This window comes from Garra rufa, chromosome 21, assembly GCF_049309525.1.
Source record: "Garra rufa chromosome 21, GarRuf1.0, whole genome shotgun sequence".
NCBI classification, from domain to species: domain Eukaryota; kingdom Metazoa; phylum Chordata; class Actinopteri; order Cypriniformes; family Cyprinidae; genus Garra; species Garra rufa.
The window spans coordinates 42,759,893-42,782,409 of NC_133381.1; the positions used below are offsets into that span (position 1 = coordinate 42,759,893).

The window sequence follows — 22,517 nt, forward strand, 5'->3', positions numbered from 1 at the left end:
AGACTCATTTTAGTTGCTTTTTAGCAAATTATAAATGTGGGTCACTTCTGGGACTCGGTTACGTATAAAACACACATTTTTTTTTTTTTGCTTTTACCCGTTAAATGCACTCTGATATCTTTCTGTACTTTTTCAACAGAAATTAATTAATGGTTTTTATGCTTTCATAACCATAACCTAACCCTAACAACAAGAAAAGCATGTGAAACAACAGGATGAAACAAAATATGGTATAGATAAATTATATTTTGATGTAAAGCAACAAACAAAAATGCCTGATATTTCATGACTTGTACAAAATAAATATAAAATCCCCTGACTTTCAATGCTTGAAATAAACCTTTTAAAATTCCATGATATTTTAGAATATTCCCAGTGAGAACCCTGGAAATATTACCGAATCCCAGGAATGACAGGAATGTATAAAACACAAAAAAGTTTGGTCAACACTGCAGTTAAAGAACGATATAAAACGACAACATTAAAAATGACCCCAACATCAGTGTGACATTTAGCCTCACCTTTTTTAATTAAAAAATGTGCATCAGTCAGTGTCTGATATAGGCATATGAAGCTTAAAAACACCTCAAAAGCAAGTCTGAATTATATGACACAGTTTCAGAGTATAGAAAATGAAGAAAAACTATAGAAAATATAAAAACTCTAAATAAGACACACATATTTGGTTGCACTTGCTTTAAAAACATGCAATACAGAGGCAGAATGCAGTGACTGCAGAAACACCAGAGCTGTTTTCTCTGATCTGAAGTGTCTGATCCAAATAAGAGTCTCCAAGACCTGCTTTCAGTCACAAAGTACTGTGCTTTACCTTCGCTCCACTGATTTGCATAAACTTGGTGTTGCTACCTAATACTTGACACTATATATAAACGAGGCAAGTATGACATGAAAATAGAAGAAACTCAGTAGTTTGTGCACACAACAAACTTACTCGGATATAAATGTGAAAGCGGTCACTCAACACGTGGAAGCAGACATGCATATCAGAGCAAAGAACAGCAAGGTCTCAGTCCCGTCCTGTGTTTTGGCTTCACATTCATACTTTAGAAGAATCTTTGATTGAAACACACCAGTTGCATTAGAGCTGCTTGCATAGGAAAGAACAACAGATTTGCATTGCAAAACACTGTACAAATGACTTTAACACTGATACACTGAAGTTAAACTATTATAGAGGCACTTTCAGCTCAATCTCATTATAAAAGAGCATCTGTAAAGCAATATCCTGTTGAATGTTAAATATGAAAGCATTAAACCCATAGGAAAGCGAACGGTTTATGACACTTTTCTTACATTCATTGTGGAGGGATTGTCTCGTGATTCAACTGCTAATATGTCGTTCCCAGATAAAACACTCACTCCGTGCCGCTCATATAATCACACGGCGTGCTTTGGCTTGACATTAGCAGCATTAATGAACTTGTACAAGTCTTTGGTTATGAAAAGGCACTAATGATTTTGGCGAACCCCCTCAATCTGGCTGGATTTAGCACTGAACACACTCACCGTAAGCACTAATAACTCAAGCGTCCTTTAAAGGTGTGTCTGACTGGTCTCTCTTACTCCTCCTGAGGGGCTGAATGATGGTTTTGACTGATGTCCTGAGGTCCAGCTTCTCCTCTGAGGCTCTGAATGGCTCTCCACAGTCTCTCGTTCTCCTTTAGCTGATCGTTGAACTGTCGAAAAGAAAAAACATTTACATAAAATCACATTTTTTAAAACCCAATCGAGTCTATTTAGTTTTCTAGTTTTACTTTCTAGATCCCTCATTGAGTATTTCAATTACCACCACATTTAGTTTTCTAATAATAGATTAGAGTGTGTTTGTTCATCAGATTTGTAGAAATGTGTCATTCCATCACTGTCTCACCAATGGATCCTCTGCAGTGAATGGGTGCCGTCAGAACGAGAGTTGATAAAAACATCACAATAATCCACACCACTCCAGTCCATCAGTTCACATCTTGAGAAGATAAAAGCTGAAACAAATCCATCATGAAGACTTTTTAAACTAAAGTCTCCAGTGAAAAAGTGGTCTGGTCTGAATCAGACATCTCCTGTTGTCTCTCACATCAAAATCCAGCCACATATTTGTTTAGAGCTGTTTTGGCTTGTAAACGGTGCTTGGTCTGTGCAGATTTCTCTCCTGATTCAGACCAGACCACTTTTTCACTGGAGGAAGCGTTATTATAGATTATGGACTTGGGTTTTAGTTTAAAAAGTCTTAAAGATGGATTTGTTTGAGCTTTTGTCTTCTCAAGATGTTAACTGATGGACTGGATTGGTGTGTATTATTGATTATTGTGATGTTTTTTATCAACTGTTTGGACTCTCATTCTGACGGCACCCATCCACTGCATGTGATCCATTGGCGAAACAGTTATGCAATGACACATTTATACAAACCTGACAAAGTAACAAACTCATCTACATCTTGGATGAGCGTGAGACATTTTCAGTTTTGTCTGAAATACTGCTGTTACTATTAGAGATGGCAAGAGTGAGACTGTATTTCTCACCTGTTCCTGTAACAGCTGAATCTGGGCTTCCTGTCGGTTCACTGTTTCTTTGAGCTGTTAAATAGAACACAACTTAATTATACTCAAATATGTAAGACATTCTTTTTAGTTCTTTTCAAGCTTTTTTTTGCTATTTTCAGCTGAATAATTTTGGTCGTTGAACATTCGGTGCATCCCTATCATATACTATTTGATTTGTGACATCTGTCAACTCTGACTGACCAAAATCTGATCTGAGATTAAGCATCACAGTGTATTTTATCCTTTAGCTGTGTGTTAGACATGAGGTGCAGGCGTGTGAAGCGTACTTGTGCCAGCTCGATGCTCGCACCGCAGCAGCTCTGTTCAGAGCGTCCCGTCTCCACGCCGTTCATCCGCTCGTAATCCACACATGCAGCCGGCTGCAAAACAAACACAAAGATCTGTGACAGACATTCATTTCTGATCGCTGAAAGTCTGCAGACGAGCCACACTTACCTCTTTACTCTTTTCCGTGGCGGCGGTGGCAGCGGCGGCGGCTTTGAGCTGGTCCAGCTCCTCGTACGGCAGCGTGGCGCTCTCTGTGTAGGGTGTCATCATCGGGTTGATGGAGTCTTGGGAGTCTACTGGCATAGGGATGAACTCAGCATCCAGCAGCTCCTGCAGGCACACAGAAACAGGGCTGGAAAACAAGCTAAAAGTCTGGCAGATTTGGCAGTTTTATTACGACCTTTTTAAGACCAAGTGAAGAAAATATATTCTTCTGGGCTTCTTCTGTACTTTTGACCCCAAAAAAAATTGCATTTTGAAATAAACCGTTTTAAATAGCACTCACTAGATATGAGAACAAGATATGTTGAATCCAAAAAACACTGTAACTTCGTGGTCAAAAATAACTGACATGAATGGTAAATATGACAAATTATGGAAAAAATAGTTAAAACTTTGCATATTATCAAAAATTTTAATAATAAAAAAACATTGATCAAAAAACAACAACAAACACTAATTTGCCATGTTTAGTAAGTCTTGTTTTCACTTAAGGGATCAAAAATATTATTATTATTTGCCCAGAAGAACAGAAATCTGGCAGTTTAATTCAAAGGAAAAACTAGTTTATTTTTCTGACCCTATTAGCAGATATTCTTTTTTTGTTGTTTTAAGTAAAGACCCACTTAATTTGAATTTTGATAAAGTGATCTGTAAGTGTATTCTGATTTAAAACGTTCAAATGTTTGTGCTGGAAAACGACAAGACAAAAAGACAAGTTGCAGTGTTCTATAAATATAAAAGTCTAGGCACACAGTAAGTTGTATTTGAAACTTGAAAGCTACAGATCTCTTTTATTTTTTACTTCATTATGCAAGAAAGATATCGTTGTCTTGTTCTGCAGTGCAAATGTCTAAAGATTCTTAAATCAACATGGATTTACCTGAGAAGCAAAATGACTTATTATGAGAAGTAAGTCTTTTTTTTCTGAGAAATGTATCAAAATGAAGCAAGTTTATGATTACACAAGGAACAAACATCTGCCAACAGGCTCAGAAAAATCAAATCAAAGGGAGAACAAGTTTTCATACAGTTTGACAGATATTTGTTTAGTTTGTCACGAAACAAGGCTTCTTATCTTCATTTTGCATGTCTAATAAATCTTGATCTTGATGTAAGGATGTTTTAATATTTTTACTGGAAAATAAGACAAAAATAGTGTGTGCAATGGCTTAAGAAGGTTGATAGGTGTTAAATCTTTTCACCTTGCGCAGCCATGAGGGGCAGGAGCTCTCGTTGGTCTTGCTGTCCATGGAGAAGATGGGCGTCTCCAGACCTCTGTCATCCATATCCGCCTCCACGGTTCTTCCCAGCATCCCCTCACGCAGCTCAGAGCCTGTGGCCGAATCCGTCTCCAGATCCAGGGAAGATGTCGAGCACTGACCTGCACACGCCATTAACACACCATTACACCATTACACACATTTATCAATGGTGCAATTCAACATCTCCAGCTGGAGTCTAGGAACACAAAGATTCATCTTCACATTCCCAGACTGATTCAGTAACATTTGAGGATTGGATAAACTTTAACTTAAAAAGAAAAACACACACACACACATATATATATACACACTCCGTTTGGGATCAGTAAGACTTGTAATCTTTTTTAAAGAAGTCTCTTATGCTCATCAAGGCTACATTTATTTGATCAAAAATACAGAAAAAACTGAAGAAAAGAAAACCCTCTTTTTAACTTTTTATTGATCAAAGAATCCTGAAAAAAGTATCACAGGTTGCAAAAAAATATTACCAAGGATGTATTAAGTTAATAATTAAAAGTTTATTAAAAGTTAATAATAAATACTTATATTTTGAATAAACACTGTACTTTTAGAACTTGTTAATCATGAAAAAAAAAAACACAGGTTCATAATAATAAATCAGGATATTAGTATGATTTCTGAAGGATCATGTGACACTTAAGACTGGAGTAACAGCTGATGAAAATTCAGCTTTGTATCACAGGAATAAATTATATTTGAAAGTATATTAAAAAAAACAAAAAAACATTGTTTTATATTGTAATAACATTTTGCAATATTACAGTTTTTTTCTGTATTTTTGATCAAATAAATGCAGCCTTGATGGGAAGAGACCTGAATAAACTTCTTAAAAAAATATTAAAACGCTTCCTGATTCCAAACTTTTGAGTGTATATATAAAATTCCTCAACTTATTTTATTTCAGCTGGTTTCCAATGCTAATTTAATTTTGTTTTATGTGATGTACTACAATAATTGAAAACTGATATGTGATTCTGGACCACAAAACCAGTCTTAAGTCGCAAGATCATGTTCCATGAAGATTTTTTGTAATATTCCTACTATAAATATATCAAAATGTAATTTTTGATTAGTAATATGCATTGTTAAGAACTTAATTTGAAGAACTTTAAAGGTGATTTTCTCAGTATTTAGATTTTTTTTTGCACCCTCAGATTCCAGATTTTCAGTGGTATCTCAGTCAAATATTGTCCTATCCTAACAAACCATATATCAATAGAAAGCTTATTTATTGATTATTTATTGATGTATACATCTCAGTTTTGTCAAATTTAACCTTATGACTGGTTTTGTGGTCCAGGGTCACATATAACAATTAATTACAACGATAAAGACATACAAAAAATAATAAAACAAATAAAAAAAATGACAAAAGCACACAACAACATTACTAAAACTGTATCTCTATGATACTAAAATAATACTGGTTGTTAAACATGAATGAATAAATAACAAAAAATAAATAAATAAATACTTACCACTAGCAATAGACAGTCCACTACTGTTTGAACGGATCGTTTTGGAGTTCAGGACTTTTTCTGTAAATAAACAAATAAAAGAAATTTAAAAAAATACAAACATTTACATGTTCATTTCTGGCTGACAAGATGGACTTTAATAAAAATTGTGTGTCTAAGCAGCAGAAATGATCTACAGAACAAGACATAACAGAACGAAAGGGTAGTAATGTTTCCTTTTGCCAAAATGGTGGAGAAACTTCAACACCCACAATGCACTGGGCTCGATCCAACTGTCAATATACATAAAAAATGCAGAAGTTCAATCTGTAGTTTTAACTAAAGCCCTGGAGCTGTCAAAAGCCCACTGGACGACACAGAATAACTCGTTTTGCGGATCTGAGTGCAGGCCACACTCTGAAATACCAAAATAACAACACAAAGCTGGTTGAAAATCAGCACACTTGTGGTTTAATTGATCTTTGATTGATTGGTGTGCTACTGACCCATAATGAGGATGGTGTGCCAGCCTCTGCAGGACAGATCCGGCACGTGGTGCAGGGAACCGAAGATGGGTCGAGGAAGAGCGGGACAGACCTCAGAGCCGAAGCCTTTATCTGCAGGCATTCCCAGACGCCCATTACCCGCATTTCCCCACGCGAAGATCTGATTATCTGAGGAAAACACATCACGCTGGCCATTACAGACATCCCTTTAAATTCATTATTTAGATATCTGAATGGTGAAAATGGAGAAATTAGACAAATGCAAGTCTGGGAATGAAAACTCTTATATCTGAGCTTTTGCTTCTAGATTGCAGCTCTGCTCCAGGTTTATTGTTGTAAACTAAAACTATTAAAAATATAGTTTAAATTGAAATAATATCCAAAATAACATAAATATTAGATGGAAAAATAAATGAAACCAAAAACTGTAAATAAATAAAAACTAAACCTATACTCGAAATAAAAATAAATCATACTTAGTTAGTAATACTTTAAAAAAAATGCCACAAACCCATAGGATATTTACTAAAAAGTCAACTAAAATGAAAAAAATAATAATAATATTTTTTTTTTTTTAAATCTAACTCAAAATTTGAATTAAAAACTACAATATTATATAAAAATATTACTCTGGACAATTATAACAAAAAAAGAACAACTATTAAAATAAAGAAGAAAAAAAAAACTAAAACAAAAATAAGTAAATGAAACTAAAAATAAATGAATATTATAACAAATGTATTGCTCATTGTTAGTTATTGTGTTAGTTAAGTGTTACCAGATCATTAAAGTTAAATGATTGAGTTAAACACAGCTTAAAATAGTTTTTAGACAGAGTTTATCATGTCATACTGCAAAGCAATTAATATGAAGCCATTAATTAATGGAAAATGGAAAATATACATATGATTGCTAATGCAAAATATTCGCAAAAACCATAATAGTACATATATAATACTCAAAAACTCTCATGTTCATGCTTTTAAAAACACTAGTGAAGAAAATGCGATAATAGCTATGTTTCCATCCAAAGATGCAAATTTCACTTGCACGCAAAACATTTGCAAATGAAGCACTGTTTCTATCCAACAAGCCAAAGAGAACAAAATCGTATGCTCAAGTTTTTATGCTCATTTTTAGAACTCATGCACATCTTGCTGTTTCCATTAAGTGTTTTTTGTGCAATTTTCCCAAATGAGCATAAAAATCGGTGGATGGAAACATAGCTAGTGTTCCCCCTTCACTACCTGCTACAAATTATTCTTCTAAAGAAATTCATATGTAAGGATAATTTAGATTTGCCTACAAAAATCATTTCAGTGATTTCAACAGATCCTTGAAATGAAGAGTTTTTAATCTCCTGAGAAACGTAAACTAGTGCACAAGCGTGTTTCTGAGTTCCTGCACTCACCTTTGGTGGCGGCGATAGTGAAACCGTCTCCACAAGACACCTTGGTGACAAACTTCCCTCCGAAGGACCCCACGAGGATCTGAACACCTCCGTGCTTCTTGAAGTCCTTCACTCCCAGCTGCCCGAATTTATTACAGCCAAAGGTCATCAGACGGCCGCGCTCTGCACAATTATTCACACACCATGAGCTGCAATCATCAGAACATCAGCAGTAAAAGCAGCGGCGTGTGAGACGAGATGAAACGCACCGTCTATAGCGGCGGTGTGCGTCTTTCCTGGAGAGATGAACTGGATCTTAAAGCGTGAGAGCTGCTTGGCCAACGTGAGGGTGGTGGTGTACGGGATCCCCTGATATCCCTAAACAACAAATAAAATATAAGAAATATATGAAAAAATACCCTCGTATATATATATATATATGCTACCGTTCAAAAGTTTGGGGTCAGTGCATTTTTTTATTTGTTTCTTTTTTAAGAAATTAATACTTTTATTCACCAAGGATGTATTAAGTTAATAATTAAAAGTTTATTAAAAGTTAATAATAAATAATTTACATTGTTATAAAATATGTATATTTTGAATAAACACTGTACTTGTTATTCATGAAAAAAAAAATATTGTTGATATTATCCAACATTGATCATTCTAATAATAAATCAGCATATTAGAATGATTTCTGAAGGATCATGTGACACTGAAGACTGGAGTAACAGCTGATGAAAATTCAGCTTTTCATCACACGAATAAATTCTATTTTAAAGTATGTTAAAATAAAAAACATTATTTTATATTGTAAAAACATTTTGCAATATTACTGTTATTTTTCTGTATTTTTTTATCAAATAAATGCAGCCTTGATGAGCAGAAGAGACTTCTTTAAAGACTATTACAAGTCTTACTGACCCCAAACTTTTTAACGGTAGTGTATATATATCACATTGTATAGCAATGCAACTGTTTTTATACAACAGTTCAATAAAAAAGAAGTTCATATTGTTACATTTTACACTCAATATGGTCTGTTTTGCTTAATTTTGCAAATAAAAATTGTTCTAATCAAAACCACTAAAGAACTGAATCAGTGGTGATTTATGAATCTATGCTTTTGAATGGATTGAGTGAGTCAATGATTCAGTGACTCATTTAATAAAGACAGTTGCTCTGAATGAATTTCAGTTTGAACGAATCAGTTGAGTCAATGATTCAATGACTCATTAAGATTCAATGATTTATTAAGACAGTAACTGTGTCCTAAATGACGCACTATATAATATGCACTTATGCACTCAAGCATGTAGTGTATGAATTATATAAGGTTATTTTGTATTCTAATAGAAGATGCGACAGTTAAGTGCATGAAGTGTTTCGGTTATTTAAGTGCATCATCCTGGTATTTAAAGCACACTTTTTATTTTTGGAATTCTCGATGTGAACACACTACTCGCACAATTTATACAACAAACCGTTACAGAATAGTGCATAAGTACACGATCTGGGATGCACCTAGAAGCTTTCAGTTTTGCTTTCGGTATAATTTTATAAAAATTTAAAAACAAAATCAATTCATAAAAAAAGATTGAATACCCATTTAATGGGAGGATCTAAATATTTTTTTCTAAAGCTACTTTTCTGTAATGCCCCATGAAATGTAATGTTTCCCATGTAACCCAAATTTTTTTGGGGGGAAAGTTGATGTGCTGATAAATTAGATTGATCAATGTAACTATGCAGCCATGTAATTAATTAGATTAAACAGTGTTTGACAGCCCTAACTGGCCACGTTCAATCTTACTAGGTCACTAGGGTTTGGACTGGAGATGCTGAATACTGCACTGCATGAGTTCATGAGTATGTTTGTCACAGTACATACTTCTCCAGAGAAGTTTTTGATTCCAGTGATGCCTTGATTCAGACCCAGTTTGTTGAGCTCGTTGTTCCCGCAGGCTAAAACCTTTCCAGACTCAGTGAGGAAGAAGGTGCCGTCGCTCCCGCAGTATACAGCGTCAATGATGGCACCCTTAGGAACCTCCACCTGCAGAGCAGAATGAGACATTACACACACACACACACACACACACACACACACACACACACACACACACACACAATACTGCTCATCTAATGTGTGCTACTCAGGAGCTGATGGCAAAATCTATCAGTCGGCTCTCTGGGACACTGGATTCTAAGGACGAATATTTGAGGATAATAACACTGAAATGTTTTATTGATTTTAAAGTCACAAAAGTGCATCTGGCCATTTCTGCTGCCCAATATTTTGTGGAAACCGTGATAGATTAGCATTCAAAAGTCTGGGGTACATTTTAAATAAAGATAAAAACAAACAAACAAAAAATAATTAATAATTTTTTATTAATCAAGGATGCATTAAATTGATCAGAAGTGACACAAAAAACATTTATAATGTTAATGTAAGATTTCTATGTCAAATAAATGCTGTTCTTTTGAACTTTCTATTCATCTGTGAATCCTGACAAATAAAACGCATCACAAAAGTATGAAGCAGCATAAAATAATTTTTAAATAATTTATAATAATTATTAATAAGAATTGAGCATATTGATAATAACTGAGCACCAAAACAGCAAAAAATAGAAATATCTAAAAATAGAAAAAAACAGTCCTTAAATAATAATTAATTATACATACATATACATACATATATATATTTATTATTATTATTTATATATATATATATATATATATATATATATATATATATATATATATTTTTTTTTTTTTTTTTTTTTTTCTTAGTATTTTTGATCAAATAAATGCAGCCTTGGTGAGCAGTAGAAACTTCTTTCAAAAACATTAAAAAGTGTTTATTATTCCATGTTTTTCATTGGCAGTGTGAATGTAAAAGTCAAAATGTTCTATGCAGTAATAAGTTAACATTATACATACTAGCATTGTAATCAATTTTTAACATGGTAACGCTTCAGTTTAGGGACCAATTCTCACTATTAACTGTATCTGTAAATACTGTAACAAATGTGTCGCTCATTGTTGGTTAATGTTAACTAATGGGACTTTATTGTAAAGTGTTACCAGCTCATCAGTGCTGTATGAATAATAATTATAACAGCTGAAATGCAGTTTAAAGCAGTTTTAGAGTTTAGTGTGTCACACTGCAAAAAAAACAAACAAACAAAAAAAAAAAAGACAAAAAATTAACCAAAATTAAAAAGAAAACAACATAAAAGCTAACTTTCCTTTCTTAAGGATTTAAAATTTCCCATCACATGTTAAAAATTTAAATATGAATAATAAAGTGTTTCTCACTTGCATTGGAGAGGAGAAATCATCCTCACAGTCCAGCCCAAGTCGACCTGCGGAGGGAAAGTGTTGTCAGTGTCAACGTCACGACTCAGTGCTGTCACAGGAAGTGCCTGTGGTCATGTGACCGCGCTCACCGTGCTCTCCGCAGCCCCAGGAGTAGATGTCCCCGCTGCGGGTCAGCGCCACCACGTGATTGTCTCCGCAGGACACCTGACGGACCGGACGCTCCTGGAAGAACTCCAGCAGAACCGGCTCCAGCACCTCCATCCCCAGCGTGTTCTCCACACCCACACAGCCGTAGTAATCAGAGCCGAACATGTACATCTGATCCTCATCTGTCAGACCAACCACAAAAGGATACGTATTAGTTACATGGAAAATATTAACAATACAGATTTAATTTAATATGTACATTAACATAAATACCATTAATAAATATGTATATGGCTCAAAGACTTACATTGCAAAAAATGCTTTTCTTAGATTTTTTGTCTTGTTTCCAGCCAAAATATCAAAAAATACCCCATTGACAGATTATTTAGCTTGTTTCAAGCAAAAACGCACTTAATTCTGACTTGTTTTTCTGAAAACAAGAAAATAATTTTTACTTGTCTAGAAAATCCTTCTTGATTTAAGAATGTTTAGATATTTTGGCTGGAAACAAGTAAGAAAAGCATTTTTTGCAGTGTACCAAAGCTGCATTTATTTAATTAAAAATGCAGTACAAACAGTATATTGTGAAATATTATTACAATTTGCAATAACTTTTCTATTATAAATTATTTTCTATTTTCCTATTTTTTTTATTTTGCTGATTTAGTTTGATCAGTTGTTACTGATGCTCAGTTATTAATAATAGAAATAGTTAAATAGTTGCTCCTTTGCATTTTTGTGGATTTTATTTTTCAGGATTCAAAGATGAATAGATAGTTAAAAAGAACAGTATTGACTTGAAATAGAAACCTTTTGTTACATTATAAATGTCTTGACTGTCACTTTTGACAGTATATTTTAATTTAATGTGTATTTGATGAATAAAAGTAATTTTCAACATGAATACACGTTATTTTTTGTAACTTGTGAATGCTACACTGCAAAAAAATGCTTTTCTTACTTAGATGTTTTTTACTTGTTTCCAGCCAGAATATCAAAAAATTCTTAAATCAAGAACCATTTTCTAGACAAGTAAAAATTATTTTCTTGTTTTCAGTAAAAACAAGTCAAAATTAAGTGCGTTTTTTCTTATCCCATTGGCAGATTAGTTAGCTTGTTCTAAGCAAAAACTCACTTCATTTTGACTTGTTTTTTCTGAAAACAAGAAAATAATTTTTACTTGTCTAGAAAATGGTTCTTGATTTAAGAATTTTTTGATATTTTGGCTGGAAACAAGTAAAAAACATCTAAGTAAGAAAAGCATTTTTTGCAGTGTAGTCTAAATAACTGATTTAAGAGTGTTTGTGGCTGTAGAGATTTTGTGTTTGACGTCTGGTCCGCTCACCGGTGATGCAGGCGGTGAAGTCGGCGCCGCAGGCCACTTGTCTGATGGCTTTTCCCTGCAGACGCTCCACTCTCCGCGGCTGTCGGTACGAGGCCTGGTCGCCGTGACCCAGCTGACCCACCATCTTGGCTCCTCCCTGAACACTCTACAAAAATAAACACCAGCATCTGTTTTTAAATATTTTTTTTTACAATATTTTTTTCTGTTTTTATTTCTATTTTATAATTATGTGTCTTTATTTTGAATAAATGTGATCAGGACATGACCCAGCTTGGACTTGAAACAATGTTTTTGTAGTATCATTAAGATACTGTTGTAGTTCTTATTAATATTTTTAAAAAAGATATGGTTTTATTTTTTATATTTTCTGTTTTAATTAAAATTTATTTTTTCTTTAAACTAGTCTATATAAAAAAAGTTAAAACCAACAATAATACAATTAATATAAACAAATAATAAAATTTATAAAACAAATAAATACATTTTTTATAAAGAAATCAAATTAAGGGATGAAATAAAATAAAAATAAATTAGTACAATTAAAATAGAGAAATACAATTCAAATAAATAAAACAAAATGGGCAAAAAAGAAAATTGAATAAGATTAACTTAAAGTAAAATGTAAAAAAAATACTATTTAAATAATAAAATCTAAATAAAAAAATTTGAATAAACACAAATAATAAAATTATTTACAACATTTAAAAATTAGAATAAAGAAACAAAATATCATTAATGACGCCTATGTTGTTTTTAGTTTTAGTTACTAAATGAAAATTAGATTTAAAATAAAGTTTTTTAAATTTTATTTAAAGTAATTATTGGAGTATATAATAAATATTTTTTATTTATTAGTTTTAATTACTAATAAGCATCTTAGTTAAAAAAAAAAAAATTCAGACAAAAACAAGAGACACTCCAGTCAGTTATTTTCTAGACAAACTAGAATACATGATTCAATTCATTTTTAGTCGTCATGTTCTGTTTCTGATCTTTCTGCGGTATTACTACAGAAGTGAGTGTGGAATCTTCTTGTGACTATAAATGTGATATAAGGCATGCTTACGGCCCAGGTGTAGAGCTCCTTCTCGACGGTGACCACAGCGAAGTGTGTTTCTCCAGCGCAGACGTGTTGAGCGCTGCTGCCGCCCTTGAACATGTCCAGCTTCTGAGGAGTGAACTTCCCTCCGCCCCAGAAATACACCTCCCTCGAGCGCGTGGTCACCACCGCCACCGCCGTCTCCGTCACCGTACTCAACCTCAAACACCAAACCATAACATGAACAACAACTCCACAAACACTGACCCACTGCTGGAGAACACACGACACCTACTTGGGTCTCTTGATGGACGAATTCAGCGCCGCCACCCTGTCCTCCAGCTCTCTAAACACACACACGAACATCATTTACTACAACATCATTACCATCACCGCTGTAAAACTCAGGGTGTCATTTAGGCACCAAATTAAATAAATAAGTACAGAAAATTAACTAAAATTAAAAAACATTAAAATGTAAATAAATTGATTAAATTCACATAAACAAATAATACATTAATATAATAAAAAAATCCATAAACAAAATATACATAAAACAAATAAAATAAATTAAAATAATAATAGTAAATAAATACTAACAATATAAACAAATAATAAAATAAACAAAATTAACAAAGAAATTTTTTAAATAAACAAATAAAATTAAAACAAAGAACAAAATTTAAATACATAAAATGAAGAATTAAAATAAAAAAGACAACGTAATAAAAAAATGTAAATTAAATTAAATTAAATAAGAAATACATAATCTGAATGATCCTAAAAACAGGAATTGTCTTATTTTTGGTCATAGAATAAGTAAAGAAAATGCAATACAATAAAATACACATTTAAATAAATAAAATACATATAAACAAAAAATAAAATTAATTAAATATAATACATATTTATATAAAGAATAATTTAAATAAATTAATACATACAATTAAAATAAAGAAAACAAATAAACAAATAAATTCTAATTAAATAAGATTAAATTCAATAAAACCTAAATCATTATAGTAAATAAATACTAATAATATAAACAAATAACAAAAAAACTAACAAATAAAAGTAATAAAGAAATTAAATTAAAAGAAATTAATATAATTAAAACAAAGAATAAAATGTAAATGCAGATGTAGAATTAAAAAAAAATTAAAGACAAAATGTAATTAAAGATAAATAAAATAAAAAACAGGAATTGTCTTATTTTCGGTAATTGGATAAACAAAAAATAAAAAAATAAGTAAAGAAAATTTAACAAAATAAAATAAAAATTGTAATAAATGAAATACATATAAGCAAATAATAAAACAATATATATAAATATATAAAAATGATATAAAGAATAATTCAAATAAATAAATTATTAAATACAATTAAAGAAAACTGAAATACATAATTAACTAAATAAAAATTAAAGACAAAATTTAATTAAAGAAAAGCAAAATTAAATTAAATAAAACTAAAATCACTATAGCAAATAAATACTAATAATATAAACAAATAAAAAAATAGCAAACAAATAAAAGCAAAAAAGAAATAAAATTAATAGAAAGAAATTAATATAATTAAAACAAAGAACAATATTTAAATACATAATGTATAATAAAAATAAAAATAAAGAAAAATTAAAGAATAAAATTAAATTAAATAAGAAATACATCATCTGAATGGTCCTAAAAACAGGAATTGTCTTTGATTTGAGGGTTGACTCACGCTCTGACACGAGAGATGACGGGCTGCTCTAGAATCTGCTCCGCCGTTGGTCTTTTCTCAGGGTCCTTGATCATCAACACACGAGCGTCATTAATACATATGAATACGGATATGACAGACACAGTGAGCCGTGAGCCAGCGTTACCTGATCTAAACACTCGTACACCAGCTTGATGAGGGCCGACGTATAAATGTCTGAGTTGATCTCCATGGTCCAGTTGCCCTGGACGATCTTCACACACAGGTTCAGAGGATTCTGGGAAACACATCATCATCATCAGAGTAGATCTCAGTCTAATGAATGAGTATTTAGTGAATGATTGAGATACGCTTACGGTGGCATCAAAGGTCCTGGTGAGGGTCAGCATCTCAAATAAGACACAGCCCATGGCCCAGATGTCTGATTTAAAGTTGTACTTGACTCCTTGACACAGTTCAGGAGACATGTAGTACGGCGTACCCACACACTGGTGCACAAAACACATCAAATCACAAACTAGTGACAGTCCAAGTCAACAGATGGAGATGTTATATATGTGATCATCACTGTGTTATATATCTAACAAACCAACAACACACAGGGCAACATACAATCATAAATAAATACATACATACAATTAAAAAACTTTTTTTTTTTTTAATGATATTTCTGTTTAGTACTTGATTGGTCAGTGGTGTCATTCTGTGGTCTAATATTATTATATTATTATTAATATTAAGCTTTAATCCAGCATTTGTTTTGCCAAACCCCTCTAAGCAAAATAAAAAGTAAAAATTAATAATAAATAATACAAAACAAAAAAATAAAATAAAGTAAAAAGTGTGTTTAATTTTGATTGTTTCCACTGTATATTAAAATTATTTATTTAATTTAATTTATTAAGCCCCAAAAAATAAACAAACATATTTTGTTTATCTTCATACTTACATTTTTTATATTTTCATGACTTTTTAAGATGGCATGCATGAAGAAATGAATGAAGGAATAAACGAATGAATAATTAAACAAACAAATAATTAATTGCATTTTAAAATAAATTACATATATTAATAAATTACAAACATTAATTATAAATTATATACTAATTATAATTTAATTTTAAATAAAACTTTTTTATATTATTATTAATATTAATTTTAATGTTTTTTTATGACTTAGATTTTTAATCCCAATTTGTGAAGCTATAATGATTAAATTAATTAAAATATATATAATTTAAATAAATACAAATTAATATTTTATTTTTACATTTCATTATTTTTAGTTTTTTTTAACCCTAGTTTGGAAAACCTCAAGCAATATTTCATGTACTTTTTATTATCTATTTGATAAGTGTAATAAGCAGGATGCTGTTCAGAAAATGTGGTCAAATAAACAAAAACATATTTTCTTTTCAAATAAACAAACACGTTTTATTTATTTTTATACTTACATTTTTTATATTTTTATGACAATTAACTTTTAACTTTTTAAGATGGCATACCTGAATGAAAGAATTAATAATTAAACAAACAAACAAATAAATAGCATTTAAAAAAAGTAAATATAAATATATTACAAACATTAATTATAAATGTATAAATTAATTAAAACTTTTTTATTTTTTTATTTTAATATACAACATGTTTAATCCTAATTTGTGAAGCTTTAAGAACTACATTAATTAAAATAAATAAAATAAAAATAAATAAAAATAAATAGTTTTATATTTTGTTATTTTTAGCGGGTTTATTTTGTGATGATGAGTGATGATATTATCCTTCACACAGACTTTACCCTTAAACCTCATGATGATATGAGCACAGAGATGCTTTACATACACATAAAGATGCTCACAATGACTAATAAACCTGTATTATTGCGTCAAATACAGCATTGACTTACAGTTTCAGCCATTGAATACTCTGAATCCAGTTTCTTGGCCAAGCCGTAATCGCCCAGCTTGATCAGGTTGGTTTTGGTGAGAAAGATGTTCAGCGTTTTGATGTCCCTTCGAACCAAACACACAGCATTCACAGTGTGCTGCTTTATTCACAAACTAACTGATTTGTGTGCGATCTCCTCTCTCTTACCTGTGCAGGACGCCAGCTTTATGGATGTGAGCGACAGCAGCGGCGATCTGATACAAGTACCACACCACCACCTGCGAACCAAAGACAGAGAGAGAGCGGCAGCTGTGAGCCGCTGAGAACTGAGCTGATCTGATCCTAGACAACTCACCTCCTCCTTGAAGAGCACTCCCTTCTGCTGGTTGATCTTGTCATAGAGGTTTCCACCTGCACACAGACAACACACCGCTGGTCAAACACACGTCCGGCCACCGATGTCCGCTGTAGTGTTATTGCGTGCGTATTACCGTTGCAGTACTCCAGCTCGATCAGCAGCGTGTTCTTGTCCATGAAGTGGTTGAAGTAGGCGATGATGTTGTTGTGCTGGAGGATGGACAGGATCGCGATCTCGTTCATCACATCTCTGCGCTTCTTATCCGTCAGGTTGGTCAGCTCGATCTCCTTCCACACCACCAGAGAGTTATCCTGCACACAAATACACCACAATCTCCATCAGCCTTTCATGCATGTGTGTGAGATGTGTTTGAGACGTCCGATGACGTAAATCAGCTGTAATAACTGCACTTAGAGGATGTTAAGATTGCTGTTGAGGGAAAGTGTAATACATTTATATTTTCTTGTCTGGCACACTTGCAAATAATTTGATAAAATCTGGAGTATTCAATATTGTTTTCTATTACAGCATGTGCACAGATGTGTAACTCAGTGGAAGCTTGTTTCTACTATGGAATAAAAAAAAGATAACTGCAACATTTATTTAACAATTAATTATTTTAACTAAACTCTGAGACAAAAAAAGTCCCTTTTACCATTTTAAATGTATTGTTGATCTTAAATTTATTGTCAAATTTATGTTAATTTATTGTCATTTTAATTAAGCTTGACTTAAGTTTATTTTTCAATTCAGACTTTTTTCCTCACAGTTCCCCCGATGAACAATATATAAACTCAGGACTGAGGGAAAAAAAAGTTAGAACTGTGAGATAAAAAGTTGCAGTTTTTTAAAAAAAAGTTTTTTTTTTTGTTAAATAAAATAAAAACTAAAAAAATAAAAAATAAAAATAAAAACTTTTAATCTCACAATTATAGAAAAAAATTTTTTTTTAGAACTGTGAGAAAAAAAGTTGCAAGATTTATTTAGTTTTTATTAAATAAAAAACTTTTTATCTCACAATTCTAAAATAAATACATACATTTTTAGACTTGTGAAATAAAAATGTGCAATTTTTTATTTAATTTTCATTTTTTAGTTAATTTAATTAAATAAAAAAACTAACAAATTTTTTTTACAGAATTGTGAGAAAGAAGTTTCAATTTTAATTTTTCATTAAATAAAATAAAAAACAAATGATTGCAACTTTATCTTACAATTACGTTTATAATATATATAAAATTTTCCTTTTTTTAGTTTTATATAATATAAATTATATGAATATAAATATATACATGTAAACAAAAATATGTATGTGTGTGTGTGCCTTTATATATACATAATAAATTTACACAGCACACACACATATATTATGTACACAAAAACTTTATTTTGGATGCAATTAATCACAATTAATCATTGCTCAGCGGTAAAAAGAAATAATAATAATAATAATAATAATAATAATAATAAAAAGTAATTTTTTTGTGTGTGTGTGTGTGTGTGTGGTTAAAACAAGTTTGACTTTTTTTCTTGCAACTACATGTTTAAATCTTACAATTCTGACTTTTCTTCTCAGAATTGTCAAAAAATATCTGAATTTTGTGAAATAAATTAAATATTGTAAAAAACTAAAAAAAACCATTTTAGTCTTTTATCCCAACGATAAGGCTTGACTTCTTTCTCACAAGTTCATATCTTGAAACTTTTTTCAAGAAATATTCTTTTTTCCCTCTGAACTGCTAGTAAAAAGTGTTATAAAATGATGAAATTACCTTTCTTTTTTTGAATAGAACTAAGCCTTACTCTTTTTTTTTTACCTTTTCAACCCACAATTGCAGAAATGCAAACTGCGAAATATAAAATTTTAATTGCAAGAAATAAAGGTAAATACTTCTTAGAATGATTTCATTTTTATTCTGTGGCACAAATAATCTTCCGTAATAACGCTTTTAGAACACATCATTATGAAAAAGACACAGGGAACGCTTGTTTACATGAGAAATATCAGGATATGTAATCCTGTGGTTTAATTTTATTCAATCTCATTTAAGCCCCTCATTAAAAGTGGGCGTGGCTGGAACAACCAATCCACCAATCAGAGCGGAGTCCCCATCTTCTGACAGCGGACAGTGATGTGTGTTAATTGCTGCTGATATCGAGATATAATGACATTGAGTTCTATTTGTGCTGCTGCTCACCTCAGTGCGTCTGTACAGAGTCGCTTCTCCAAAAGAGCCCTTTCCCAGCACTCGAATGGGAATGTAATGCAGCTTCTCCTCTTCTCCGCCGAAAGTTCCCGATGTGGATGATCTTCCACTGACTGATTCACTTCCCGACTCTGAGTTTAGAGAGCCGTAGTGGCGCTCGTACTCCTCCAGAGACATCTTACTCACACTCGACACGACACACAATAACTCGTGTTAAGGTTTGTGTTGGATCTGGGCCTGCTTCAGTGTAGACCGAGCATTGATTTGACTCCCGCGCCCGCAGATCGCCTCAGATCGCACACATCTGCACTGAAAGAGCGCCAAACTATCCCGCGAAAACACTTTTAGCCGTTGAGTCGGATTAAACTACTTTCTTCGTGTCCCGTTTCTTCTTTTCCAAACTGAACTACACAAGACGAAGTTGCTGTTGGGAGTCATTTCCGACAGGGAATCGATTCATTCGTGCGTTTGTTTTGAACAGGCGCGCGTCCATTCAAATCATCGAGCGAATCGAATGAATCTTTGAGAGTCGACTCCGCTCTGTTCGGACACAAACAACAAGCGACGCAGGAACCGGAAGTGAGTCGATTTCACACTGCTCACGGGCTTTTATTTCAAAATAAAGTGCAACGTATATATATTTTTTAATTAGCTTGAAGAGAATTACAAAATAAACAACGATAAGAAAAATATTAAGCAAATTCCAATAAGTCAAAATAGCAGCATAACAAAAATAAACATAAACAAATGAGAAAATTCAAAGAGGAAAAAATAGCTACAGAAAATACAATACAAGTGGCTTAATCACTAAAAATACCTCCAAACGATTACATAGTTTAAGTCTTTTTTTATGACACATGAGTTTTAAAGACTTGAAAAAGTCTTCAAACTTATGTGCAACATAATATATGATATTTTATTTATAAAATAAATATGAATAAAATATATAACATTTATAATAGTTGTGGTATTATACGACAATCAGGTTTGGAAAAGAATGGATAGATATTTAGGCTATAAAAATAGCTGATGACCAATCTGTCCAAATACTTTTTGTGGTGACTATATAATATAATATAATATATATCTATAGTGGATTGCGTTTTTTTTTTTATTATGCGTTATTAGGATTTTAGTACACTTAGGACTTTTTTATACAGAATATCAAAGCAAGTAGCCTTTGAAAATATTTTTATGGTTTCATATTTTAAAACCTAGTGTGAAATTTGGTGTTTGTGGTTTATTTTTAAAATAAAAGCAAATATTTTTTATTTGATTTGATGCAAATACAGTTAAATATAACAGTTATACAATTGTAATATTTGCTCAAGTATATAATACTTTTTGAGGTCATTGTTTTATTTTGTTAATATTAGTAGGGTTTTTAAGTCCAAACGGCAGTATAATAAAAAAAATAAATAAAAAAAAAATAAAAAATAAATAAATATAAATTAGAAAATTCAAATAGACAAATAAATAAATAAATGAATAGCTACAGAAAATACAATACAAGGGACTTAATCACTAAAAAAACCTTCTTGGGATTTTTTTATGACATGAGTTTTGAAGAGTTTTAGAAAGATCATTAGAAAGAAAGTTTGAAGTATTTCAAACTCATGTGCAACAAATTTAATATTAATTTTTTTAAGTATTATTATTTATTATGGCACTTATAATAGTTGCAGTACTATATGGCAATCGAGTTTGGAAAAGGATGGATATTTTTTAAATTAGCTGATGACTAAAATTTGAATAACAAATTACATAGTTATTACATATAGTATGCAGATGGAATCTACTACTCATTGTTATATTATATTATATTATATTATATTACATAACATAGTCACCACAAAAGTATTTGGACAGATTTGTACACTTAGGACAATTTTTCTTTTTTTTAAAAAATACAAAATATCAAAGCAAGTGGCATCTGAAAATATTTTTATTCATATTTATTTCATATTATAAAACCTAGTGTGAAATTTGTCAATTCAAAATGGTGTTTGTGGTTTATTTTTTAAATAAAAGCCAGTAATTTTTTATTTTATGCAAATACAGTTATAAAATATAGTATAATTTTTGTCTTAAGTATATAATACTTTTTTTAAGGTCAATGTTTTATTTTGTTAATATTAATATAAAACAGTAGGGTTTTGTTAAGTCCTGATGGCAAAAAGTTTGAGTGTTTTCTACTTCAGTTTTCTACTTCTACTTCAAACGAATGCAAACTTGCACTCATACTATATACGTTTATTGTTGTTTATATTTTTGTGGAGCTGTCTTCAAACTTTCTAATGCCATGCATATGCAATATATTTCCATATTGTATTTCATATGCAGTAGGTTTCCACAGATCAAACTATACAACCTATAATTGACCAAAAACAATTCATTCCACTGGTTTACAGCTACACATGGTCTCTTATAAAATACGTCATATAACATAACAAATCGAATAAAATAAATAAATAAATGCAGGTCTGACTATTTGCAGCACATAGTCCTATCAAAGTAGTTTTCATGTTTGACACAGAATAGTTTTTCGAGTTGTGAAACTCATCAATACAGTGTGTTTGTGATTTAATGTCTGCTGTCGTGTTGATCTGTGTACATCAGCTCATACGTCATACTGTCTGTTTATATTACAGCACAACTCATTTATATCTGACAACATCTGATGGGTTTCTCTAGATCTCATTATCAATCACATATTACACTGGAGAAATGAGCTGACAGAATATGATCTGATGCTTTCAGGAGACATGAGAAGCACAATCTGACAGAGACAATTAAGAG

The 22,517-nt window shown here is 31.5% G+C and overlaps 1 protein-coding gene across 1 annotated transcript; it reads right to left on the reverse strand.

Moving 5' to 3' along the window:
* Window positions 1-2,779: 2,779 nt before the first annotated feature.
* Window positions 2,780-20,157, reverse strand: LOC141295429 (serine/threonine-protein kinase Nek9-like). Its single transcript, XM_073826630.1, has 21 exons — window positions 19,710-20,157; window positions 17,645-17,822; window positions 17,509-17,564; window positions 17,361-17,431; window positions 17,173-17,278; window positions 15,623-15,754; window positions 15,433-15,543; window positions 15,288-15,352; window positions 13,861-13,911; window positions 13,593-13,785; window positions 12,527-12,671; window positions 11,163-11,363; window positions 11,032-11,078; window positions 9,599-9,760; window positions 7,977-8,085; window positions 7,729-7,890; window positions 6,318-6,485; window positions 5,833-5,892; window positions 4,274-4,452; window positions 3,018-3,179; window positions 2,780-2,941 (listed from the first exon to the last, which is right to left on the reverse strand). The coding sequence occupies exons 1-21, from the start codon at window positions 19,893-19,895 to the stop codon at window positions 2,780-2,782; spliced, it is 2,706 nt and encodes a 901-aa protein (XP_073682731.1). The 5' UTR covers window positions 19,896-20,157.
* Window positions 20,158-22,517: the final 2,360 nt, after the last annotated feature.

What these genes read in the sequence shown, in the direction of transcription:
- LOC141295429 (XM_073826630.1), bottom strand. Translation starts at nt 19,895, where the DNA reads ATGTCTCTGGAGGAGTACGAGCGCCACTACGGCTCTCTAAACTCAGAG. An exon ending in TCGTCCATCAAGAGACCCAA is followed by an intron (nt 13,786 to 13,860) that starts GTAGGTGTCGTG and finishes TTGGTGTTTGAG; the next exon opens with GTTGAGTACGGTGACGGAGA. An exon ending in GCCCCTCATGGCTGCGCAAG is followed by an intron (nt 3,180 to 4,273) that starts GTGAAAAGATTT and finishes GTGTGCCTGCAG; the next exon opens with GAGCTGCTGGATGCTGAGTT.